Here is a 27,722-nt window from a genome sequence, read left to right as displayed (position 1 = left end):
GAGCGCCCTTTGATAAAGGGTCTAATCAACAAGAGATTGAGCTGTTGGTCAGATTAGCAGAATGACGACCGACATCTCAGTGGTGCGTACGGGATGGGATCCTACGCTACAACAGGAGATTGTCGACGAGTACGAATACGATGGAGGAAACTCGAGTTCAAGATTATTCGAACGATCGCGAATCAAGGCTTTAGCCGGTGAGTTTATCACAGCAAAGTTTTTTATGGGGAGAAGGAAGTTGAGCCACATCCGATGATTGGATTTCTGTAGGAAATGTTGGGAGTTGTCTTGGGCTTTCAGAAGATAGGAGAACGTTGAAGGGAACTGTTCCCTTTTTCATTTTTCTCCTTTGGACGAAATTGTTGAGGTGTTGCGATGAGTTTTAGATTCTCAGTGAGTGAATCGTTGGAGGGGTATTACGATAAAGTTGTTGAAGATTTGAGAGGTGAATTACCCGATTCTTTTATTAGTTTTTCAAGTTTTCTTATTCTTTATCAACGATAATAGGTATTGTTGAGCCCTATCGATCGCCATTAATTAAAATTTGATTCATCGGCTAGTTTTTTAAGTTTTAGATTTTTTTCTAAACTAAAAAAAAATGTTCTGAATTGATTGAATGAAGGCTTCAAAAATTATTTGTATGTCCTTTTGACCGTGTTCGAAGATGAAGGCGATAGCAATAATCGTTATTTTGCTTTATTTGAAAATTTGCAAGAATTTTGTATTTTTTGAAAATCAGAATTTCGGGGATATCTTTGAATATCATGCTTCAAATGAATTTAATCATAGCTTAAAATATTTCAATCCCATTAAGTCGAAGTTAAAAGATGATTACGATAGGTGTATTGGTTGATTTGATTTTTATGATGATTGTTGAAAATTCCGAATTTTTGATGAATTTCCCTGAATGTGAACTTTATGATGATTTTTTCAAATGTAATGTTTCAAATTCATTCAAGTATGTATAAATAAAATTTTTCTATTAACATTTTATCAAAGGGCTGAGGGGAGAGTTAGAACTGTAAAAAAGACAATCGGTTGTACAGAAGAAAGAGATAATAAGAATAATGATGATAACATTCAACTAAGTTGACAATCTTTTTTTTTTTTTTTGTTATTTTACATCGCATCGACCCGGTTAGGGTATACTGCGATGATGATCAAACTTTAAATGGTTAGATCGCACCATTCTACCCGGCCGGGATTTGAACTCGGAACCTTTCGCATGTGAGGCAAAGAACGTACCCACTGCGCCAAGCTACCGGGCGAGTTGAAAATCTGACAAAATTAGTTGAACAGAAATCTTATTCAATTTAATAAAATGAAATAAACAATAAATTATACAAGATAGAAGGACACGATGTGCAAAATAACTATTCGGAAGCATATTGGAAATTTATTAGCAAAAATACAGGAGCAATTTCCCACTTGTTTTATTTAGAAAGACAAAATATCAAAATGGGGAAGTTGAACCCCATCCAATGATAGGATTTCTGTTGGAACTGTCTTGAGTTTTCGGAAGACTGGAGACCGCTGATGGGAACTGTTCCCTGTTTCCTTTTCTTTATTCGATAGATTAGATGAAATTGTTCAGCTCTTGCGATGAGCTTACTTAATTTATTCAATTATTTTATTTTTCTTATGCTGAAAAAAGAGAAGTTGAACCGCATTCATTGATAGGATTTTATTCTATCCAAACGAACAGAATAAAATTGCATTTTTATATTTTCTCAATAATAATAGGTTGATAAAACACAAAAAAAAATTTTAAACTCAAATTCGGACGTGGAAGAAAAAACCCAATAGACCCCGAATAAACCCAAGGGCCCATTGATTCCAGGTGAACGTGAATCAGTACAAAAGAAAACCTTTCAAAAATGGGTCAACTCCCACTTAGTCCGTTGCTCCTGTCGAATAGGCGACCTGTACGTCGACCTTCGCGACGGCAAAATGCTGATAAAACTCCTTGAAATTCTCTCCGGCGAGCGTCTCCCCCGCCCCACAAAAGGCAAAATGCGAATTCACTGCCTGGAGAATGTTGACAAAGCCCTGCAATTTCTCCGGGAGCAGCGTGTGCACTTGGAGAACATGGGCTCCCACGACATTGTGGACGGCAATCCCCGCCTGTCCCTCGGTCTCATCTGGACGATAATCCTCCGTTTCCAGATTCAAGACATTACAATCGAGGAGACAGACAATCAAGAGACCAAATCCGCAAAGGATGCACTGTTACTCTGGTGCCAGATGAAGACAGCTGGCTACCACAATGTTAATGTCAGAAATTTTACGACCTCCTGGCGAGACGGATTGGCATTCAATGCCATCATTCACAAGCATCGCCCAGACTTGATTCAATTCGACAGACTATCAAGGGCCAATGCAATCTACAACTTGAACAATGCTTTCAACGTCGCTGAAGACAGGCTTGGTCTCACGAAGCTCCTCGATGCCGAGGACATCTTCGTGGATCACCCTGACGAGAAGTCAATAATCACTTACGTGGTGACTTACTACCACTACTTCTCAAAGATGAAGCAGGAGACTGTTCATGGCAAGCGTATTGGCAAGGTCGTGGGAATAGCAATGGAGAATGACCGAATGATCCACGAGTACGAGAGCATGACAAGCGATCTCTTACGTTGGATCGAGGGCACAATCGAAGCACTGGGCGACAGAAACTTTGCCAACTCCCTGGTGGGTGTGCAGTCCCAGCTGTCGCAGTTCTCAAACTACAGAACAATCGAGAAGCCACCGAAGTTTGTGGAGAAAGGTAATCTAGAGGTCCTTTTGTTCACCCTCCAATCGAAGATGAGGGCCAACAATCAGAGGCCTTACACACCCAGAGAAGGAAAGATGATATCTGACATTAACAAAGCCTGGGAGAGGCTAGAGAAGGCTGAGCACGAGAGAGAGCTCGCCCTTCGTGAAGAGCTCATACGCCAGGAGAAGCTTGAGCAGCTGGCAGCGAGATTCAACAGGAAAGCCAGCATGAGGGAGACTTGGCTGTCTGAGAACCAGAGACTGGTCTCCCAGGACAACTTTGGATTTGACCTTGCTGCAGTGGAAGCAGCTGCTAAGAAGCACGAGGCCATTGAGACAGACATATTCGCTTATGAAGAACGAGTTCAAGCTGTCATGGCAGTGTCCCAAGAGCTAGAAGCTGAGAACTATCACGACATTCTGAAGATCAACGAGAGAAAGGTGAACGTTCTTCGTCTCTGGAATTATCTCCTCGAGCTCCTTCGAGCTAGGAGAATGAGACTAGAACTGTCACTTCAGCTGCAACAGAACTTCCAAGAGATGCTGTACATCCTGGACAGCATGGAGGAGCTCAAGCAGAGACTGTTGACCGACGATTATGGAAAGCACTTGATGGGAGTGGAAGATCTACTGCAGAAGCACTCGCTGGTTGAAGCCGACATAAATGTTCTTGGGGAGCGTGTGAAGGCAGTGGTCCAGCAGAGCCAGAGATTCCTGGAGCCAGGGGAGGACTATCGTCCCTGCGATCCAGCGATTATTGTCGAACGAGTGCAACAGCTGGAGGACGCCTACTCAGAGCTCGTTCGGCTTGCTGTTGAACGTCGAGCCAGACTCGAGGAGTCGAGAAAGCTCTGGCAATTCTACTGGGACATGGCTGACGAGGAGAACTGGATCAAGGAGAAAGAACAAATTGTCTCGACTGGAGATATTGGTCATGACCTCACAACGATCAATCTTCTGTTGTCTAAGCACAAGGCATTGGAGAACGAGATACAGTCTCATGAAGCTCAACTCATGTCAGTGGCTGCTGTTGGCGATGAGCTTGTTCGTCAAGAGCACTTTGGCTCGCGCAGCATTCAGGAGAGACTCAAGGAGATTCTCTCCATGTGGAATCACCTGTTGGATCTCGCTGCCTTCAGGCGCAAGCGTCTGGAGGAAGCCGTTGATTTCCATCAGCTCTTCGCTGACGCTGATGACATCGACATCTGGATGCTTGACACACTGAGACTTGTATCGTCTGAGGATGTCGGCAGGGATGAAGCTAATGTCCAATCACTTCTGAAAAAACACAAAGACGTCACTGATGAACTCAAGAACTACGCTGCAACCATCGAACAGCTTCACCAGCAGGCGTCTGGCCTTGGTGAGCACGATGCCAAATCTCCGGAAGTACTTGAGAGACTCGCATCTATCGATTCTCGTTACAAGGAACTACTGGAGCTTGCTAAACTACGTAAACAGAGACTCCTGGATGCATTGTCGTTATACAAGCTCTTCAGTGAGTCTGACGGTGTTGAGCAGTGGATTGGTGAGAAGAATCGAATGCTGGATACAATGGTACCAGCCAAGGATATCGAGGACGTTGAGATAATGAAGCATCGTTACGATGGCTTTGAGAAGGAGATGAATGCCAATGCATCGAGGGTGGCTGTTGTCAATCAGCTTGCCAGACAGCTGCTTCACGTTGAGCATCCGAATTCAACAGAGATTGTCAAGCGTCAGAATGAGCTCAATCAGAAGTGGGCGGACCTCAGGGAGAAGGCAGAGGGCAAACGTGAGGCGCTCAACTCGGCACATGGGGTCCAGACCTTCCACATTGAGTGTCGTGAGACTGTGTCTTGGATTGAAGACAAGAAGAGGATCCTTCAGCAGACCGACAGCCTGGAGATGGACCTCACTGGGGTCATGACCCTGCAGAGAAGACTCAGTGGCATGGAGAGAGATCTGGCTGCCATTCAGGCCAAACTGGATGCTCTCGAGAAGGAGGCACAGTCGATTGAGCAAGAGCATCCCGAGGAGGCTGCTCTCATTCGCGAAAGAATTACTCAGATTCAAACTATTTGGGAGGAGCTCACGCAGATGCTCAAGGAACGGGACTCCAAGCTCGAAGAGGCTGGCGATCTTCACAGATTCCTTCGTGATCTCGATCACTTCCAGACGTGGCTCACCAAGACCCAGACTGATGTCGCCAGTGAGGACACACCGACGAGTCTTGCTGATGCTGAAAAACTTCTCACACAGCATCAGAATATCAAGGAGGAGATTGACAATTATACTGATGACTACACCAAGATGATGGAGTACGGTGAGAGATTGACTGCTGAGGCTGGAGATGGTGACACCCAGTACATGTTCCTTCGAGAACGTCTCAATGCCCTGAAGATGGGATGGGAGGAGTTGCACCAGATGTGGGCAAACAGGCAGAACTTGCTGTCGAATTCCCTCAATCTTCAGGTGTTTGATCGTGACGCAAGGCAGGCTGAAGTCCTCCTGTCGCAGCAGGAGCATCACCTCGCCAAGGACGAGACACCCTCGAACTTCGAGCAAGCTGAGAATATGATAAAACGTCATGAGGCCTTCATGACGACGATGGACGCTAATGACGAGAAGATCAACTCAGTCGTTCAATTTGCAGCTAGACTCGTTGACGAGGGCCACTTTGCAGCGGATAAAGTGAGGAAGAAGGCTGAGAGCATTAACGAGAGGAGGAATGTCAATCATGAGAAGGCTGATCAACTCATGGAGAAACTGAGGGATCAACTTCAGCTCCAGATGTTCCTCCAGGACTGCGAAGAACTGGGCGAATGGGTGCAGGAGAAGCACATAACAGCGCAGGATGAGACGTACAGGAGTGCAAAGACAGTCCACAGCAAGTGGACTCGTCACCAGGCCTTCGAAGCTGAAATTGCAAGTAACAAGGATCGACTGGAGCAGCTGCAACGAGCTGCTGAGGAACTCATCAGCCAGAAGCCCGAGCTCACTGATGTAATCAAGCCGAAAGTGTCAGAGCTTGCTGACCAGTTTGAAGAGCTTGAAACAACAACTCACGACAAGGGAGAACGTCTGTTCGATGCTAATCGTGAAGTCCTCATCCACCAGACCTGCGACGACATTGACTCCTGGATGAATGAGCTTGAGAAGCAGATTGAGAGCACTGACACTGGATCAGACCTCGCCTCTGTCAACATTCTCATGCAGAAGCAGCAGATGATTGAGACACAGATGGCAGTTAAAGCTCGTCAGGTGACTGAGCTGGACAAGCAGGCTGAACACCTCCAGCGTACGACACCAGACGACAAAATGGAGGAGATCAAAGTCAAGAAAGAGAAGGTTGCACAACGCTTCGCACAACTCAAGGAGCCCCTGGTCGATCGTCAACGACAGTTGGAGAAGAAGAAGGAGGCCTTCCAGTTCCGTCGTGACGTCGAGGACGAGAAGCTCTGGATTGCCGAGAAGATGCCCCAGGCAACAAGCTCAGAGTACGGTAACTCCTTATTCAACGTTCACATGCTGAAGAAGAAGAACCAGTCACTTCGAACGGAGATTGAGAATCACGAGCCCAGGATCAACGCTGTCTGCAGCAATGGCCAGAAATTGATAGACGAAGGCCACGAAGCCACTCCTGAATTCCAACGGCTCATCTCAGAGCTGAACGAGAAGTGGCGTGAGCTCAAGGAGGCTATCAGCGATCGCAACAAGCACTTGTTGCAGAATGAAAAAGCCCAGCAGTACTTCTTCGACTCGACGGAGGCTGAGTCCTGGATGAGTGAGCAAGAGCTCTACATGATGGTTGAGGATCGTGGAAAGGACGAGATCTCAGCCCAGAACTTGATGAAGAAGCACGAGTCTTTGGAGCACGCTGTTGAGGACTATGCTGAGACCATCAGGCAGCTTGGGGAGACAGCTCGACAGTTGATCAACGACCAGCATCCCCTGGCCGATCAGATTGCTGTGAAGCAGTCACAAGTTGATAAACTCTATGCTGGATTAAAGGATCTGGCAGGGGAGAGACGAGCGAAGCTCGACGAGGCTCTTCAGCTCTTCATGCTGAATCGTGAGGTCGACGATCTCGAGCAGTGGATCAACGAGCGAGAGCTGGTGGCTGGCAGCCAGGAGCTCGGCCAGGACTACGATCATGTGACACTCCTCTGGGAGAGATTTAAGGAGTTCGCCAGGGACACTGAGACCATTGGGTCGGAAAGGGTGGCTGCTGTGAATGGCATTGCTGATTCACTGATTGCAACTGGACACTCTGATGCTGCCACCATAGCCGAGTGGAAGGACGGGCTCAACGAGGTCTGGCAGGATCTTCTGGAGCTCATTGAGACCAGGACACAGATGTTGGCAGCTAGCAGGGAACTCCACAAGTTCTTCCATGATTGCAAGGACGTTCTTGGGCGGATCTTGGAGAAGCAGAATGCCATGTCTGATGAGCTTGGACGTGACGCTGGATCTGTCTCGGCACTTCAGCGTAAACATGGTAATTTCATTCAGGATCTGTCGACGCTGCAGAATCAGGTGACGCAGATTCAGGAGGAGTCGGCTAAATTGCAGGCTAGTTATGCTGGGGACAAGGCCAGTGAGATCACTAATAGGGAGGCTGAGGTAGTGGCAGCTTGGAATAATCTCCAGGCACTTTGCGAGGGAAGAAAAGCCAAGCTTGAGGACACTGGCGATCTGTTTAGATTCTTCAATATGGTCAGGACACTCATGATTTGGATGGACGATGTTATCAGGCAGATGAATACTTCAGAGAAGCCCAGGGATGTCTCGGGGGTTGAATTGTTGATGAATAATCATCAGAGTTTGAAGGCTGAAATCGATACCAGGGAGGATAATCTGCTGACTTGCATCAATCTTGGGAAGGATTTGTTGGCGAGAAATCATTATGCTAGCTCCCAGATTAAGGAAAAATTGACTGCTCTGACTGATCACAGAAATGCACTGTTGCATCGGTGGGAGGAACGCTGGGAGAATCTTCAATTGATTTTGGAGGTCTATCAGTTTGCTAGGGATGCCGCTGTTGCTGAGGCCTGGCTTATTGCTCAGGAGCCGTATCTCATGAGTCAGGAGCTGGGGCACACTATTGATGAGGTGGAGAATCTCATCAAGAAACATGAGGCGTTCGAGAAGTCCGCTGCTGCACAGGAGGAACGGTTCAGTGCCTTGGAACGGCTTACCACGGTATTTATCAGGGGGGTGGGGTGCTTGGGGTTTTTGGTGGTGGTTTTCCAGGTGTTCTCGGTATGCCCGGACAAAATCTCCCTTAGTTCAATCTCAATTGAATGGAACAGAACAAATCCAAAAATTTTGATTTCACATGTCTTCATTTCACGAAACACAATGCAAAAAAAAATAGATTTACCATTGTCATCAAACAAAGCATTAATTTTACACAAAAAACAGTAAATGAATGACAAATTGCAGAATGTGATTAAAGAGACTTTTCAACAATCATTGAAATTTAATTAAAATTTGTTTTTCACTGAAGAATATTCAAAAATTTTCAAATGAAAACAAAAATTTTTCATGGATTTTAGTGGAAAATAAATTTTAATTCTTAAAAATTGAAAATTTCTGAAATTGAAAAAAAAAATGTGCAAAAAATCAATAAATTAAAAACAAATTGCAGAGTATGATAAAATACATTTGTCAACAATCATTGAAATTTAATTTAAATTAGTTTTTCATTAAAAAATACTGAAACTTTTTGTTTTCATTTGAAAAATCAAGTTGAAAAAAATGTCCACCAAGGGATGAGTTTTTAATTTTGATGTTTGTTCTTCATTAAAAAAATTTCATGACCCACATTTCTTAATCACGACGAAATTTTAATCTTGAAAAATTCTAAAAAAGGGAGATTTTGTCGGGAAGGAACCTGTCCGACTAGCATGATTTTCCCAGGTATTTAGTGTAATTTGCTGGTCGATGTAGTAATTCGGAGGGTGGAGAGGAGTGAAGTGAAAGAATCTAGGTAAATTGTACATTGTCTCGTAAACCCACTCATTACGAAGATAAATCCCCATTCAACAAGTCAAGAAATTATCAATTCCTCAACTACACCACTTCACTCCTCCCTGAATAATCACGCTTCATTATTAATCCTAATGTATGTTATTGGTACTTCGTGGTACTCTCGGTAACCCTAGCCCGAGAGGATGCATGGTAGTGACTTCTCGCTGAGCATGCCGGTGATGGGACTGACCCACAATCACACCATTCCCACAATTCACCCCCCAGCCTCTAAAGTATCCCTCACTCTCCCCAAGAAAAGGATCCGTCCTCTTGAAGCAGTCGTGCGTGATATTATCCTCGACTCAGATCGTTTTTACACACCGGTGAGAGGTCGCCGAAGAAAGGCGCCGTCCACCGGGACGAGGATCAATATCCCCAGCATCGGTCACTCTGAATGCCGACCAAGGTCTTTCCTCTGGGACTCCAACTGGAGCAGGCATAACTCTGTTCTCTCCAGTGCTGATTCTGTTAGTATAAAATCTAATGATAATTCCGTCTTTGAGGAGAGCCCAGACGAGATCATGCAGAGAATTGAGAGTAGTAGAATTTGTAAATATGAAAATCCTATGTTCAGCAAGATGAACGGATTTTGATTGAAGAATTTGAGAGAAAACAATTTCATTATTAAAAATAAAAGTATTCTTCATGCCAATTCTTGAATTTTTATAAATATTTTTATTAGTAGAGAGAATTCTTGAATTTTTGTAAATAGAGAGTCTAGAATAAATGAAGAATGGGTGATAGGGGTTTGAATTGGATTTTTGTTATTGAAGAAGTTAGGTTTTAGGGGTAATTTTCTTAATTATTAAAGAGACGGATCCTTTTTTTCCTTTTGCATAATCCTAAAACAATCTGAAAGGTGAGTTTTTACACTGAGCTTTTTGTGTTTGAATTTAAGTATAGTGACATGATAATAACAATTTAGTAGAGAAATATTTTAATTTCTCTACTGAATTTAATTTTTTTAAATGCTTTTCTACATTAATTCCAATAGACGATTTATTTGGAATTGATTTTTATTGAAAAAAATATATGAGTTTGTTGATTTCAAACAAAAATATTGTTGAAATTAATAAAAAAAATTCAAATGAATTTTAATTTTATTCAACGGCTTAATTTTTCTGTAAGAGTTCACTATTATTAGAAACTTAATCATCGTGACATCTTAGAATTCCTAATTTTAACACTGAATTACATTTTGTTTAACAATAATTTTTTTCTAAATCTGATTATTGATGAATATTCAATAATCAAATGAAATCGTCTAATCTTCTTCAACCTTCATAAATAATCTTCCAGTTCGAGTTGAAAGAATTGAAGAGACGAGAGCAGGAACGAGAGGAGGAGGAGAGACGCAAGAAGGAGGAAGCAGCAGCAGCTGAGGCAGCAAGATTGGCTAAAGCCACACCAGTAACGAGTCCGGATGAACCTACGAGCGAACGGTACTTACCCCCATTCAATCAATCCTATCTATAAAATATGAAAGTTTCGTGAAGTTGATCATTCAAAAAACACTTCATATTTTTAAATTTTCAAACCTGATAAGTCAATTTACTCTCTTGATTTATAATTTTTGAATTTTTTGAAAATTTGATTCTCTTTCATTCTTTTACATGGATAAAGGTTCTAAATTGTAGAAAACTTGAGAAAATTCCCCTTTATCAGAAAATTCTACGAAAAGGTGCTTTTTCATTCGGAAATTTTTTTTGAAAATTATTCAGTTTTCGAGAGAATTCTTGGATTTTCTGAATAATCCAGGAAAATTGTTCACTTTTATACAAAATCTACTCATAACATGTCCTTTATTTTTCCACAATTATCGGTATTGATAGGGTCCCTTTGAAAAATGAAAGGGAATTGATCCAAGATTCAAAATTATTCATTAATTTTTCACTTGTCATTGATCTTCATCTTTGATTAAGCTTTTTAAATGTATTGTTCCATTTTATAATGCATTTATGAATTCCTAAAATTCAATACGTTCGAAATTTGAAATGAGCTTCCCACAAGTAAATGAAATGATACTCTAACCAAAAAAAAAATAGAAACCAAAAAATTGCCTGAATAATTATTGAACTAATATTTTCTCCGCAGAGCCGAGGCAGATGGTGTGACGAGTGGTGAACGTGGAGACGATGATCACGGTAAGATATCCTGCATTATCATTTCCATTGGTATTAACACTGCGTTCGTAATGATTAATAAGTTGCACGTCTGGGTACGACGCTGAGTAAAGAATTGTTGAAAGAAATAATGAGATTGTCAATCACTCAACCATCAATTTAAATTCTATTCTTGGTATTTTGTATCTAAATCGTTTGAGTGGAAGAACAATCCTGAGAGTCTTCTTGCGAATATTCGGTGAAACATTCTGTATTAATTTTTTAGTTGACATTCTTCTCTAGAATTAATAATTACTGGAATGTATTGAAAATTCAATTATTTTCAAAATTTCGAGGGGTTAATTTTCAAGATATCTCGACAACGAGTGGTTTTAGGAGAAAATATCGCTAAATCTTTTTTGTAGCTGATGAGATTCTCCACAAAAAATGTTCCTTCACATTTTCTTCTAGAATCATTCTTTCTCGAGATAAATCAATAATTAGCAAAGCACTTCTCAATGCCAAATTTCGTGTAATTATCTGGATGATGAGTAATCTGACGGATTGATATCAGTAAATTTTCCCCTCTGAAGCCCTTTTCATCGCAGATATTCGCAAAATACTCCGTAAATTATTGAAATGATTTTTTTAAATATCTGGGACAAAAAAGAATGAAACTCTCAATCAATCATAACCAGAACTAACATAAACAACTCTAAAAATGCTGAATAGCATGAAAAAGCTACTAAACGCACGTCTGTTTCTCCAATAATCCCTCGTCTCTCTCAAATCCTGATAAATCCATCATTAATTCCTCGTGCACCCCAATAATGCGGCACGGAAATGCACAAACGCAGTGACAATGCGTAAGGCTTCTACACGAACACCGCCAACCCAAGAAAAGCCCAAGGAAGGTGAGTGTTCGGTGAAGTTTAAACAACTCATGTTTATTCATTGAATTCGTAATCTCTGGGTCACTTGTAACTGCACAGGGAGGAAAAAAAATTCAATGCGTGGGTGAAATTAATTTTCATGTCCATCAGCGTAGAAATCATTTCATCTGAACGTGCAAAAATGTGATTGTTTTCTAACGATTTTTAAAAAATACTAACAATTACCCAATAACACGACGAGATTCGGAATCTTAATTTTTTTTCTTCACCATTTAATTGCCGTTTTCGTTTTTATGAAGGAAAATGTTTAAAAAAAATTGGTGAAGTAGTATGATGAAATTAATGGAGTCGTTGAGGGCGATGAGCAAAGTAAATTCAAAAAACAAAAAAAATTATTCATCGCTGATAATTGTTCTTGTGAATTTGAACTCTAACTTTGATGAGTGGAAGAGTTGATCCATGGAATTCTTTTTTCAATTATTTTTTTAAACAGTAGTCTCGTTTGACTAGGGTATTTGGAGATAACTTGCGTATTACAAAAGTTTGACGCTGACGATAATTTTCATCTTGAACATAGAATTTTTATTCACTTTTTTTTATTTTTCGCGAGTTTTTTCGAGATTTTCATCTTTCCCGTAACATCGGAATGTTCATTTTCTCATTGGACTTTGCATTATGGGGGGGGGGGAGGTTGTATAATCTTAGATGGACACATTCCGGTTTAGACCGAATTTTTTTGCCAAGTGAAGGTTGATTCTTTATCTACTAACGATTTTAATAGAAATTATAAGTGTTTATTGGACAAAGATATACACTAGTCAATAACATTGACTTCATAAAACCGAAGTCTCTTATAATTCTCTGTAAAACTAATGTGTTTACCCGAAAGACATAAATATGTCACGAGAACAATTACTACTACGAAAATTATCATGCCTTGGTAGAAACTTTATTTTTCTTCACAAGTAAATTAATTCCACACGACAAAACATCTCTTCAGAAGACACATAATTGTTCGACAGAACAATTTTTTTTTCTCAGTGCAGAATATATCTTTTCAAATCATTCAATTAAAAAATAGTTCATTCATACTTTCAATATAAACAAAATTAAAGAATGAATTAATTCTTACATTCATCACCTCCATAATTAACTTGAATAATTTAGACATGAAAACAATAATTTTTAGAATTTCTTTACAACGAAAACACTCAATGACTCGAGGGTACGGGTAAAACAACTTGAAATGAAACAAACATTTTCCTTCAAACTTTCCAGTCATCAATGCATGAATTTTTTGGGGGAATTGAGACGTTTGAGAATATTTTTTTCCTCTCAGTGTAAAGATCACTGTAAACATTAGCACATTTCCCTGGCATTCTCCGACAGGTGCTGACGTCATTCAACCAATGATGCCATTTTTTCCATGACCTCGTATCATTAACGCTTTTACACCTCAATTAAAAATTGTCGCATGAGTTTTTGTGCTTGTAAACGGCTAGTTTTCCAAATAGAGAGGCAATATTCAATGAAACTGAGCTTCTAGGTCAAGGTAAGACCGCATGTTTCCTCTTATCATACGTGCCATCGTGATAATCCATGATTTTGAGTTTCTACTCCCCAGAGATTGGACATAAAGACCCGTTTTAAAGCCCGGGTGGACTATCTTTTGAACGTTATCTCGATATTTTTTTGCATCTTTCGTCACCTGAAATTGTCAATTAAGTCCCGCATCATGCAGAAGTTTTGAAAAATTATGAATGAATAATAAAAAAAAAGTAGAAAAAATTCTTAATTTTTTCAAAGAGCATTTTTAATTTATATTCAGAATAAGTTGAATAACAGGAAATTGAAAAATGTATCTGATTTACGGTGGCAAATGGCGTCCTGTCACCCAATATCATGCAGGGGGAAGACTGATTTCGTAAATCTTCTAAAAATCTAAAAACGAGATAATTCACCTGAACTTGTTTCAAGGCTCAGTTTTTCCCGAATATCTCGAAATCTAATGGAGATGGCGAAATTTTTAACTGAACCTTTTCTGTGGAGAATTTCAAAAGCTACAAAAAAAGTTCTCATAAAAAATCCTCTATCTCCCTCAGATTCGGAGATATTTTGCAAAAACCGAAGAAAAAAGTTACGAATTTTTTCTATTTAAAAAAAAATCATTCTATCATGATTTTTGGGAATTCCTACGTGATGTACCACTCAATTGACAATTTTGGATTACGAAAGATAAAAAAATCTAAATAATATTCGAAAGATAGTACACCCGGGCCTTTTAAATTTCTGTTTTTATTCATTCTTACAGTAGTTAATTGAGTTTAATTTTCTTGCATGAAAATGTTGTATTGGTATTGGTGTAGTGCATGATAAGAGGCCCGAACGACTCACCATACCTGGCGAGACCAAGGGACGATCTGTTACTCCAACAACTCCGAAATCTCGTGCCTCGGTACCGTCGACCCCAACAAGTAAGTGTAAAAATTGAGAAAGAGAATATGGTGAATTATTCTATCATTCAAAACAGTAATTCCAACGGGGCATCGAAACCATTTCTTCAAACCATCATTCAATGAATTGAGATTTTTTTTAGTTATCATGCGGCAGCCAATTTTTTTTTAATCATAAAATTATAAGAATTAATACATGAATTGAATTTTAGGTAATGTTGATGGATATTAGGGTCAACAATACCTACATTTCGAAACGAAAATGAATGAATTCCATCAAATCATTAATGAACAATGAAAGAAAAACTTCATCGCACATATAAATATGTACGGACACGATCTAAAAATTATATTTTTGGACTTTTCGGATCATAATAGGTTGATATAATAAAAAAAATCCAAAACTTAAATTTAAACGATCACAAAGCTTCCATTCGAAATTAAAAAGTCAATCAATCAATCTCAAAATTCCCTAAAAATGCAGAAATAAAATAGAACACTCGTGAAAAAATTCAGTAGTGAAGATGTCAATCGGTTTAAATCGACTCATCTCTCAGTCGAGTTCTTGAGGAATATTTCCGAATCTAAGGGAGATAGCGAAATTATCGTAATTACATTTGTTGTAGCTCTCAATCGGCTCTACAAAAAAGTTTATGATAAAAATGTTGCTATCTTCCTTAGATTCCGAGATATTCATTGAAAACTGGCCAATAATAAAAAATGACAAACTGTTTTACCACTTCACTACTGAATTATATTCTTTTCTCGAACTTTTTGGATCATAATGGGTTGATATAACAAAAAAAAAATCCAAAACTTGAATTTGAACGGTTACAATGCTTCCATTCGGAAGTAACAAGTCAATTTTCTATTTAAAAAACTCGAACTTTCCGGATCATAATGGGTTGATATAAGAGACAAAATCAAAAACTTGAATTTGATCAATTCCAAAGCTTCCATTCCAAATTAAAAAGTTAATTATGCTGTTAAAAAATGCCTAATTCACTTGAGACGATCGTAATCAATTGATTCACTGAGTTATCGATCTCAAAATTCCCTAAAAATGCAGAAATAAAATTGAACACCCGTGAAATAATTCCTAATGGGTTGATATAAAAGAAAAAATTAAAAAATTGAATTTGACCAATTCCAAAGCTTCCATTCGAAATTAAAAAGTCAATTATGCTTTTAAAAAGTGCCTAATTCACTTGAGGTGATCGTAATCAATCGATTCAATGAGTTATCCACCTCAAAATCCCCTAAAAATGCAGAAATAAAATTGAACATCCGTGAAATAATTCCACTCCTTTCTCGAACTTTTCGGATCATAATGGGTTGATATCACCCAAAAAAATTCAAAACTTAAATTTGGAACGATTACGATGCTTCCGTTCGGAAGTAAAAAATCAATTTTGTATTTCAAAAATTCCAAATTCACTTGAAACGATCGTAATCAATGCAATCATGGGTTATCCACCTCAAAATCCCCCAAAAATGCAGAAAAAAATAGAACACCCGTGAAATAATTCCACTCCTTTCTCAAACTTTTCGGATCATAATGGGTTGATACAACAGAAAAAATCCAAAACTTGAATTTGAACGATTACAAAGCTTCCATTCGAAATAAAAAAGTCAGACTTAGCCACTTCAAAATCCCCTAAAAAATACTTAAATGAAGCAGAACACCAGTGAAACAATTCTACTCCTTTTTAATCTCATCGAAATCAGGATCGATTTCCCCAGCTTCGAAATTCTTCGAACGCATGGGGCATATGGTTCCATACTTATCCACGAACTGACAGGCTTGAATGACCCTGAGGGCCTCGTCCACAGACCTGGGTAGGGCCATGTCGGTTATGGACATGTGTCTGATATTCTGCTGTTTATCGATTATGAACACCGCTTTTGAGGAGACCCCCAAGTCTTCGTCGAGTACTCCGTAGCGTTTCGAGATCCTCTGGCTTCTGTCCGATAATATCGGGATGTTCATGCCTCCTATGCCTCCCTGCTTTCTGGGAGTCGTCACCCAGGCCAAGTGGGTGTACTGAGAGTCTGTTGAAATTGCCACGATTTCAGCATCTGAAAGAGAAAATTTGAGAGGTTCCAGAGGTTTTTTATCGATAAAGTTCAAGGGATATTGGAGAAATTGATTGAAATTTATTGATAATTATTAACATTATGGGAATGAACACTTTTATTGGTTTTAACGATTTTTGGGTATTTCAGAAGTCAGTCGATGTATTTTAGTATCGAAGCGGTAAAACGGTCAAGTCGACTTGGACCTCGGCTGAGTTTTCAAGGAATATCTCCGAATCTAAAAAAAATAGCGAAATTTTCATAATAATGTTTTTTGTAGTTCTCATTTTTTTCTACGAAAAACATTATGACAAAAATTTTGCTATCTGCGTGAGATTTCGAGATATTTATTGAAAAAAGACCAACAGTCGAAATCGACTCGAACTGTTTTATCGTTTTGCTACTGATTTTTTCTTGTTGAATGGTGAATTATCTCGGGAATGAGTGGGTTTAGAAGAAAATGTTGGAAAAAATTTTATGTAGAGAATTTCAGCAGCTACAAAAAAGGTCTATAGATGTTTTTTTGTAAAAACACTCGTTTTTTAGATATTTGCAGAATTTGAAAAGAAGAAATTGTAAATTTTTGGGATGGAGACGTTTTTATTTTCTTAACTTCTGGATTACCTCTATAATTGTCAGTTTTAGGAATTAAAATGTCCGTTAACTGCAGAAAGAAGTCTGAAGATATTTTCTATCAAAATCACTTCTTTTTGACACTAAAAAAAAAATCAAGAAATAAAATCGTAAACTACTTCACTTTAAAAAATCTCATCCTGCCAATTCCTCAATTATCTCGTTTATTATCGAGTTTAGGAAGAAATGTCATAGAACATTTTTTGTAGAGCATTTCCTCAGCCAGCAAAATGTTCTTGCGACATTTCCTCGTCAAATGCCTCGTTCTCGAGATTTTTGCAAAATTCAATCGCTAAAACCCGAAATTTCTTCGTTTTCAACTAATTTCTTTCGTTCATTCCCCCAAAAATTATTCAAATTACCTAAATCTTGAAATTCTTCAGCCCGATCACTGAACTGTATCAACTCAGTTGGACAGACAATGGTAAAATCGTACGGATAGAACACCATAACCAGATATTTTCCGGAAAAGTCTCGAATCGTCAGATTAACAATTTTTGCGTCGTGAACAGCTGGAGCACTCCAGAAAGGCGCTGGCCTCATCAGAGGGGGTATCCTCCTGAAATTTATCACCACCTGACTCTCGCACTCTTCCTCACACGGTAGTTCACTCATTTCCATTGAAAAAAAATTGTTAAATTCTCCAAAAGAACAAAATCACAAAATGAAAATTTTCCTCAAGATGATGAAAAAAAAATAGAGAGATTGTTTCACAGCTGTTCAATTGTTTCAAAACCTCCCAAAGTGTTCCACAAGAGAATTAAATAAATTCCCTCGAATAAATCATCGAACGACAATTTCTCATATTCAAGTGAAATCTAAAAACGAGATAATTTACCTGAACTTGTTTCAAGGCTCAGTTTTTCCTGAATTTCTCGAAATCCAATGGAGATAGTGAAATTTTTACCTGAACCTTTTCTGTGGAGAATTTCAAGAGCTACAAAAAAAGTTCTCATAAAAAATCCTCTATCTCCCTCAGATTCGGAGATATTTTCCAAAAACCGAAGACAAATTAATTCTGCTGCGAGTAAGGGGGATTATCTCGTTTTCTCCTTAACGATTTACCATTTTCTTTGAATTTTATCTGTAAAAAAATTGCATGAGCATGTGGCACGTCCAAAAAACCGAAAAATATGTTGTATGGAATGTCAGCAAAACTCTGGGAGCGGCGATAACACAACTAAAATCGTCAGAAAAAAAATCATAAAAATAAGCTTGTAAGTAGAATTGTAACTGAACCGTGTGTTGTCCACTGATAAGCTCCAAAGGGTAGCGGCTCGGAGTCTGGTACCCTGAAACGTAAGGAGAGAAGTCGCAGCAAGTCGCCATTCAGGAGTTTCCGGTGGAAAAAATCACCGAAATCACCGAGTTTAGATCGTAGCGGTGTGAGCGATGATGAGCACAGCTTTCACGGTAAGTCAGTAGCCTAAGTGAATGCGCCAATGCTATTTTTGTTAGCTCAATAATGCTTTGAACGTGAACGAAATTGTCATGAGTTGATTGGCATGCTGATTAGACAATTAATTTAGGGGCGAGATGTGGTGGAATGTGGGGAGACGACTTTTCCAGTCATTAATGTTCAATTATCTGGATAACGACTGGGTCTAGGAAGAAATGTCAGAAGGCATTTTTTGTAGAGAATTTCAAGGGCTGCAAAAAAGGTTCAGAGATATTTCGTCCTAAAACCACTTGTTACTGAGATATTTTCAAAATTCGAAAAGTACGATTGTGATTTACTTCGTTTTAAAATACATTGGGTTATCAATTTCTTGATTATCTCGTTAATTATCGGGTTTGAGAAAAAATGGCATACGACATTTTTTGTAGAGCATTTCATAAGCTACAAGGAAGGTTTAGAGACATTTTCTCCTAAAACCACTCATTACTGAGATATTTGAAAAGTTCTAGAAGTAAAATCGTCAACTACTTCGTTTTTTAAGGATTTCGTCTGCTTACTTCATTTTTTATTGAGTTTTTTAGGGGATAGATGATTTTCTCAGCTGCAAAACATGTCAACTCCTTATATTCCACTATACAAGCACCGATTTATTAAATGTAACTAGCTTAATAAAATTTTCTCGAAATTAAAACTGAATTGATCGTGCAGAATTTCAGGTGTCGAAGGAGCTGAAGCTGCTTGAATCGAAATTATTTGTCTAGAAAATGACTAGATAAAATTATTCCATCAATGACTGCATTAGGGAGTCTAGATCTAGTGATGCTTGATTAATTATCGAGCGCAGGATTCGATGTTTCCATGTTTAATTGTCTATTTGATGACTTCGCAGAAGCTAGAAGCCCATCTGATGATGAGTACGAGGGCACCCTGGTGCGCAAACACGAGTGGGAGAGCACGACGAAGAAGGCGTCAAATCGTTCATGGGAAAAATTATACATGGTCATAAGAGGACAGACTCTGGTGGCTTACAAAGACCAGAAGAGCTGTAAATCATCGCCAGACCAGACTTACAAGAGTGAGGCCGCTCTTGATCTTCGAGGAGCCACTATCGTCGTTGCTAGCGATTATACGAAGAAGAAACATGTCTTCCGGGTGAAGTAAGTACGAAAATTACAAAGCTAAAGATGTTTTTTTGTTCTTCAAAGAGAATTTGAAATGTCAAAAATCGTAGAATTTTTCATTACTTTTTTTTTGAAAAATTCCAGGAATTTCATTTTTAATAAATAACGAGAATATTTTCACGTGCATCTTGTGGTGTGTACAAGTACCACGTGCAATACGCCTCTTATTTATGCACTCAATGTAATGGTAATTTTTAATTTTTGTAACAAATTTCTTCATCAACGATTTGGCATTGAAATTAAAATTGAGGGGTGAGGGGAGTGAGAGCATCATGAGATTGTGATTCATTCGCTCGAGGATAATCTATTCGAAATATTACCAATCTATGGAAGAAGTTTGGTAATGAAGCAGATTAAAATGAAACAATCATCATAATTTTGTCATCAGGATAAAGAATTTTACTTAATATTTTTTTCATCTTACGTTTCTATAAAATAAAACAGTATGCCCGTGATAAATACTACAAAAGAAAGATAATTAACATTTTGAAAATATTTAGATGTAGCTCGTAAGCTTTAATTGTTTTTGTTTATTTAAATCGTAAGAAAATTGCAGTGTAGAGCTTGGAATTTGTTTATTCGGAGGCTCACGTGATACTGATTTGTTATTAAATTATGTGGGGGGGAATATTGATTTGACAAATCCTTCGAGTTCGAGAGAATTAAATATTGTTTTGGGGGCGAGGGAGAAGATGTGTCTAATGAGGGAAATTTTACATTTTTATTAAAGTTAGAATCATCTCGGGAGAGATTAGGTCTAGGAGAAAATGTCGTTAGACACTTTTTATAGAGAATTGTACAAGCTCCAAGAAAGCTCTGAAGGCATTTCCCCCTAAAATCACTCCCAGTCGCGATAATCCCACACTAAACAAAACATTAAAAATCTACTCTTCTGTCGCCTTTCCCACCTTTCCCCCAAATTCACCCGTAAAAATCTTTTTGTATGATTTTCATATTCTATACTTAATGATCGTAAGGAGGAGACATCTCTCATTATTACAATATTCAATATTTCATCTTAACTTCAATTTTTTACCACTTCAAATACGACTTTTCATACCGTCAAGCAAATAGCATTCTATAACATTCGTTAAAAGCTGCTCTTTTAATATAATAAATTCCCATCCCAAATGAGCACAATCCCTAAAATATATGGCAGTCATCAAAACGCTGACCTCCAAGTTCACTCAATCAAAAGTAAATCAATAACTGAACTCATAAAAAAGTTTTATAAACCACGCTTAGCATTTGTAAAAAAAACAATTCAGGGTGTTTTAGCCGTTTTTATTTATTATCATTTAATGTTATGATTTAAGCAGATGAACATCTACTCTCTCTAATTCAGGGGCTCTAGAACATTTGCATTGATTTAACACCCTGTTTAGCACCCCCCAGGAAAATTGATAAAATTCAGATATAAAGTGTAAATTATCGTTAGCAAAATTAATTGTTCCCATCATTGTCACTAATATGTCACGAGAATATCAAGAAACTTTTCTTAATTCATTAATTTTGAGCAATTCTTTGAAGTATTTATAATAAATTCCCGTCACAGGTGAACTATTTCAAATATTCCTTCTGATCATTTCAGGTCACAAGGTGGATCAGACTTCCTGTTCCAAGCTAAAGACGACGCTGACATGAACGAATGGGTGACAGTTCTGAATCAGGCAGCCCAGGGAACAGCTGGTGCCAGCACGTCCAGGGCACACACCCTTCCAGCACCGACCCAAGCTGAGACAAAACGACGCAGCTTCTTCACTCTCAAGAAAAAGTAAGCATTTTCCCTCATCTAAACATGAATAAATCGATTCATCAAACGTCACTGGGAATTCACTCTCCCCTGACGTTCACTTGCTGCTGCTAATTTCGCGAATTCTTCGTCCTGTACTGGCAAATCATGAGTTAGGATCATCTTAAAAAAATAATGCAAATCAAATGATTTCGTAATTCATCTTCACATGCATCCGCATTCGATCATTGCATATTCTTTAACCATATATTTTTAGAAAAGCCAAAAAGTAGAAAGCGATAAGCCAATAATTCAGAACACAATTGGAACAACATTTTCATGCGGTGAGTCGCATATGATACAAGTTTTTAGCTTGTAATCGTCGTATTTATGCACGAAATTAAGCTGAAGAAATCCCACTTTCATGTCATTTATTTGTATTACTTTTTTTATTCATTTTATTAACGTTACAATCTTAATTTCATCCTAGTTTCACGAAATTTCATTCTTCGTCTCAAACGTGTATGAAAAAATTTAGAAGAAATATTTATTGAAGTTTCTGAAAATTTCTTTGAAATTCTACTGCAAAATTCATTCGTTTTTTGTCCAATTTATATTAAGGATGTCCAAGTACTTTGACTATTTTTTCTCTACTGAAAGGCTTTTCTACTTTTGTAGTCGAACATCAGAGCTTTCATTTGACCCTAAGTTTCCCGATATTTTACAATGATTATTTAAACTTTGCAGGTTTGAAAATGAAAATAGAACATTTTCTTTTGGAGGAAGATTGATAAAATAATTTAAAAATTGCAATTTTTGAAAATTTCGAGCATTTTTTCTAAATAATTTATAAACAATCAATTTTTCACCATAAAAATCATTTGTTCGAAATCTAACAAATTTATTCATATTCAGAATTTTACCAGAAATTGATTTCATGCAAAAAAAAAAAATTTTACGAAAGTTTAAACAATTTCGGTTATTTATTTATTAATAACGAATGTTTAAAAAATAATAATTCTGTGCAAAATATTATTACAATGACGCAGAAAATTCATGATTTCAATAACAAATTTCTCTCGCAATTTAATTGACAACTTTGATATTTGAAAATGGTTGAATCTATACTGTGGTCTGTACCACACTATAAAAGATATTTGGATGTCCTTAAGCATTCTACAACTGCAATAAGATTGTTTGATAGTTATTTAACAAAAAAATTCGCACAGATTTTGATTTTTCTGAATGAAAAAATAGTGAATAAATTGAAATAATAGAAACACAATAGAATCTTCAAGCGAATGCTTCACCTTTTTATTAAATTATTTTCATAGAGTCTCGTATCAAGTGAACAATTGGAAAAAACTGAATAGTCAAAAAAATAGAATAAAATAAAATAAAATAAAATTTCCGATTTTTATTATCTCTCAACAGTGTTGACTGATGATGCGAAAGGAATGTTCTTCCAATTGTGAATGCGGAATGACGTGATACAATCAGGCATTTATAAGGTTTTCTGGGCAATAAGAAAACCTTTAAGAACAGTGATGGTCACGATCGAGTACTAGGTGCCTGAATTAATCATTAAATTTTTTGTTTATTGATTTAATTTTCTTCTGTAGACGTTTGCATCATTAGCTCATTGTCTCATCATTTTCATCACATCTGCTTAATCATCGTTTAGTTTATTTCTGCTTACGCCTGTGACATTTATCGTCGTCATCAAAATTATCGTTTAATCATTAGTCATTCGTAAGATAAATTTTTAAAGATATTTGTGAGATTATGGAGGGGATCCAAGGTTTATTTAAATTGCCTTCTAAATTCTCTTTGTTTGTTTATCATTGTTTATCATGTTTACATTTTGATTAAAATTACGAAGCATTCGATTAATGAATGAAGAATTAATGAAGGAGAATGATGAAGAAGAATGTTTTGATAATTTATCTCGAAAGCAAATAATTTTTTAGATAATTCCAAAATGATTTATCAATTTTTCTAAACTTTTGTTCTTTTAGGTCAATGTTTAAACTCTTATTCCTTCATTTATTCAGTATGTAATTACGTTTTAATTGAAATTCCAACGTTTTTAATGATATAAAGATTTTGAAATTTAATGAAGGCAATGAATTTTGGGTTTATTCTGTTAATATCTTTGGAATGAAGAGATTTAGAAAAAAAATATCAGAAAATCTTTTTTTTTTGAAAATTCAGTTTTTCTTAAAAATGATATTTTGATATATTTTTTGTAAGTCAGATAGTTCCTGAGATATTTCTTCTAAAATTCTTCAATTTTCCTAAGCTTCTGTTCCTTTGAATCATATTCAATTCATTATATTTATTAATTTATTACATTTTTATTGAAATTCCGAAGTTTTTAATAAAATTGAGATCTTGAAATTTAATTAATAAATGAGGAAAAGATGAATCTAAACTCTATTTTGGGTTTATTCTATTAACATTTTAGGAATAAAGAGATTTAATGAAAAATATCAGAAAATCTGTTTTTTAGAAAATTCTGTTTTTCTTTAAAATAATATTTTGATGTTATTTGTTCCCAATCATTAATTATAAATATATGTCGATAAAAATTGCGTCTAGGAGAAAATAACAAGCGATTATTTTTCAACACTTAAATTTCCTATAAAAGTGAAATCATGAAATTTTGCTCTAAAGCCGCTACTTCCTGAAATACTTCCAAGAAAAACAAAATCTAATTTCTTTCATCAATAATTCATCAATTTCATAATTAAATCCTGGATCACCTCAAAAAACATTCCCCAAAGATGAAAAAAATATCAATTCCCAAACTGAAAATCCCACTCACAAAACAATTTTAATTTCCAGCTAAATTGGAGGAGTGGAGCTGCAGAAAAAAACTAATAAAAAATAAAAAGAACCCACCAGGACGTGTCCCACTGGTGACCCACCCACAAGATATTTAAAACCGAGGAAAGAAGGATTATCGTCGTTCGACGCAAGCTGTTTTAATAAAAACTCATTCGATAAATAAGAAAAAAAATTTTGAACGATCAGGCCATAGGAGTCCCGAGAATCAATCGAGCGTCAGATATCCAATGAAAAAAGATTAATCCGACGTTTCACTGACTTTCAGGCTGTCTGCAATATCGCTAAGATAGGAAAAAAGAGATATGTAACATTCAATAGTCCCAGGTGAGCCCTGTCGATTCTCCTTCAATTGATTTCTCCATTAGTGTTCTGATCATTAAATAATGAATGATTTTTTTCTGAAAAATGATGTTTGGCTCTTGTACGACGTGCGATTATTTTCATTATTGCAAGACAGTTTTCGATAAATGAGTGGATAAAAGGGTTTTGATATTCACATGACATATCGGTAATCATCGATAGGAATAACTCATTTTGCTATTGAAAATTTATATTTTGTATTTGAATTTTATTAATTTTCGTGGGGGTATGCACAGGGTGTTTTAAATCAACGCACAACACGTACCAGAGCCCCTGAATAAGAGAGAGTAGATGTTCATCTGCATGAATCACAACTTTAATTGATAATTAATAAAAACAGCTAAAACACCCTGAATTGTTTTTTTACGAATGCTAAACGTGATTTATAAAATTTTTTTATGAATTCAGTTATTGACTTACTTTTGATTGAGTGAACTTGGAGGTTAGCGTTTTGATGACTGCCATATATTTTAGGGATTGTGCTCACCTGGGATGGGAATTTATTATATTAAAAGAGTAGCTTTTAACGAATGTTATAGAATGCTATTTGCCTGATGGCATAAAAAGTCGTATTTGAAGTGGTAAAAAATTGAAATTAAGATGAAATATTGAATATTGTAATAATGAGAGTTGTCTCCTCCTTACGATCATTAAGTATAGAATATGAAAATCATACAAAAAGATTTTTAAGGGTGAATTTGGGGTGAAGGTGGGAAATGCGACTGAAGAGTAGATTTTTAATGTTTTGTTTAGTGTGGGATTATCGCGATTGGGAGTGATTTTAGGGGGAAATGCCTTCAGAGCTTTCTTGTAGCTTGTACAATTCTCTATAAAAAGTGTCTAGCGACATTTTCTCCTAGACCCAATCCCTCCCGAGATGATTCCAACTTTAATAAAAATGTAAAATTTCGCTCATTAGACGCATCTTCTCCCTCGCCCTCCAAATCAATATTTAATTCTCTCAAACTCGAAGGATTTGTCGAATCAATATTCCCCCCCACATAATTTAATAACAAATCAGTATCACGCGAGCCTCCGAATAAACAAATTGCAAGCTCTACACTGCAATTTTCTTACGATTTAAATAAACAAAAACAATTAAAGCTTATGAGCTACATCTAAATATTTTCAAAATGGTAATTATCTTTCTTTTGTAGTATTTATCACGTGCATACTGTTTTATTTTATAGAAACATAAGATGAAAAAAATATTAAGTAAAATTCATTATCCTGATGACAAAACTATGATGATTGTTTTATTTTAATCTGCTGCATTATCAAACTTCTTTCATTGATTGGTAATATTTCGAATAGATTATCCTCGAGCAAATGAATCATAATCTCATGATGCTCCCACTCCCCTCACCCCTCAATTTTAATTTCAATGCCAAATCTTTGATGAAGAAATTTATTACAAAAATTAACAATTAACATCACATTAAGTGAATAAATGAGAGGCTTATTGCACGTGGTACTTGTACATAGCACAAGATGCACGTGAAAGTATCTTCGTTTTTTTTATTCAGAAGACAATTTCTGGAATTGAAAAAAATCGTGGAATTCTCGAATATTGATGTGAATTATTGATGTAATGAACAATTCCATGATTTTTTCAATTTCAAATTTTCTCTGAGGAACAAGAGAACATCTCCAGCTTTGTAATTTTGGTAAAGTCCTTTGTATTCGTTTGCGACACAATGAGTGTGTCCTTTCTATTCTTTTTTTAACGAAAAAAAAAATGAGAAAAATATATATAAAGATTATTGAGATAGATTATAAGACGATACGAGATACAAAAATAATATTATAGATAATATATCATTGTAAAACTTGTAGCTTCTCGTCATTATTTTCGTTTCGTTGATTTAGAGTGGCCTTCCTCAACACCCCGGAGTGAATTATTATCAGAGTGATACTTTATTGAAAGATGGAAAGAATTTCTATGAGTGCGTGAGTGCTGAGTGAATGCGAGAAACGAAGTCAATGGCTTTTTGCGTCGATTTTAGTTGTCGATTGTATGGATATGTTAATGGAGCTTTGAATGTCCTGCAGCTTCTATTCGTAATTTCAAAACAATTGTGGGAAAGTACGTGGAGGGTAGTTAAGCTAAATATCTGGAGAGAAGTTGAATTCAGCAGCGAAGAGCTTCGGTAAGCTCTCGAAGAGTTTTGGTAATTGTGGATTTGTCTTATGAATGAGAGACTAAGGGATTTCCTATAAAAATGACATTTTTTTCTGAAAGAACTTTGTTGTCGAGATATTTGGGCTATTAATAAAGAAGTGAATTCATTTTTCTTTCAAAATAGAATTTAAGGGTTTTGATAATTGTGAAAATATCTCGTTAACGAGTGATTTGAGGAAAAAATGTCTGACATTTTTTTAAGCCACCCATTATCGAGATAGTTAGTTAATTAACAGAGGATTGAAGTGAATTTTTGACGAAATCCAATTGAATTTTTAATAATTATGAAAATAACTAGTTAACACGTGATTTTAGGAAGAATAGCTGACATTTTTCTTCAAAACCACTCATTATCGAGATAATTAGTCAATTAAGAGGGAAATTAATTGGATCCTTATAAAAAATCAAAATAAATTTAAGGGTTTTCATAATTATGAAAATATCTCGTTAACAAGTGATTTTAGGAAAAAATACTTCCGGACCTCTTTTGTAGCAGATGAAATTTTCTGCGAAAAATGTCAGTGACATTTTTCTCCAAAACAACTAATTACCGAGATAACTAACCAATTGACACATCATTGACTAGAATTTCTGACAACACTTGTCGGCGACTTTTGTTAAGTGAAAAATGTTTCCTGAAAAAAAAATATTTTTCTCCAAAGCCATTCCTTATGGAGATAATTAGCAAATTAACAAAAAATTCAATTGAATTTCCCTCAAAACGAAATTCGAATCTTGATAATTAAAAAAAATCTCGTTAACGAGTGATTTTAGGGAAAAAATGTCAGGATTTTTTTCATATCTGACAAAATTTCCTGCGAAAAATAATTAAATAATAATCTGACATTGTTCCCTAAACCCACATTTTCTCCAGATAATTACACAATTAACAAAACGTTAAATTAACTCTTTCGTTCTGGCTCCCTCGCTCCACACCTGAATTTCCCCAAGATATTATTTTCGCTTGGTCATTTATTATGAGTTTGTAGGTGGCTGGGAGGTGATCATGATCAAACTTGTCGCATCATGGATGTAATCTTCATTGAAAAAAACAGAAATAAAGATGATAAAACGTTGAGAATCCAA

The 27,722-nt window shown here is 36.7% G+C and overlaps 2 protein-coding genes across 7 annotated transcripts; one reads left to right on the top strand and one right to left on the bottom strand.

The window, feature by feature from the left end:
* On the top strand, nucleotides 1–27,722 carry LOC107046814 (spectrin beta chain; the record flags this gene model as incomplete). Of its 6 annotated transcripts, XM_015269527.1 has the most annotated exon segments (10): nucleotides 1–197; nucleotides 1,841–7,944; nucleotides 10,075–10,217; nucleotides 10,870–10,919; nucleotides 11,735–11,791; nucleotides 14,137–14,244; nucleotides 18,193–18,345; nucleotides 19,221–19,488; nucleotides 21,104–21,286; nucleotides 24,092–27,722. In XM_015269527.1, coding segments are annotated over 10 exon segments (7,206 nt in total). In that variant the 3' UTR covers nucleotides 24,096–27,722.
* Nucleotides 15,913–17,596, bottom strand: LOC107046815 (peroxiredoxin-2-like). The gene is made up of 2 exons (XM_015269533.2): nucleotides 17,295–17,596; nucleotides 15,913–16,302 (listed from the first exon to the last, which is right to left on the bottom strand). The coding sequence occupies exons 1-2, from the start codon at nucleotides 17,551–17,553 to the stop codon at nucleotides 15,923–15,925; spliced, it is 639 nt and encodes a 212-aa protein (XP_015125019.1). The 5' UTR covers nucleotides 17,554–17,596; the 3' UTR covers nucleotides 15,913–15,922.

Source organism: Diachasma alloeum, unplaced genomic scaffold (genome assembly GCF_001412515.2).
Source record: "Diachasma alloeum isolate Michigan unplaced genomic scaffold, Dall2.0 Dall_scaffold_02004, whole genome shotgun sequence".
Lineage (NCBI taxonomy): Eukaryota > Metazoa > Arthropoda > Insecta > Hymenoptera > Braconidae > Diachasma > Diachasma alloeum.
This window is presented reverse-complemented; position numbering and strand designations above follow the sequence as displayed.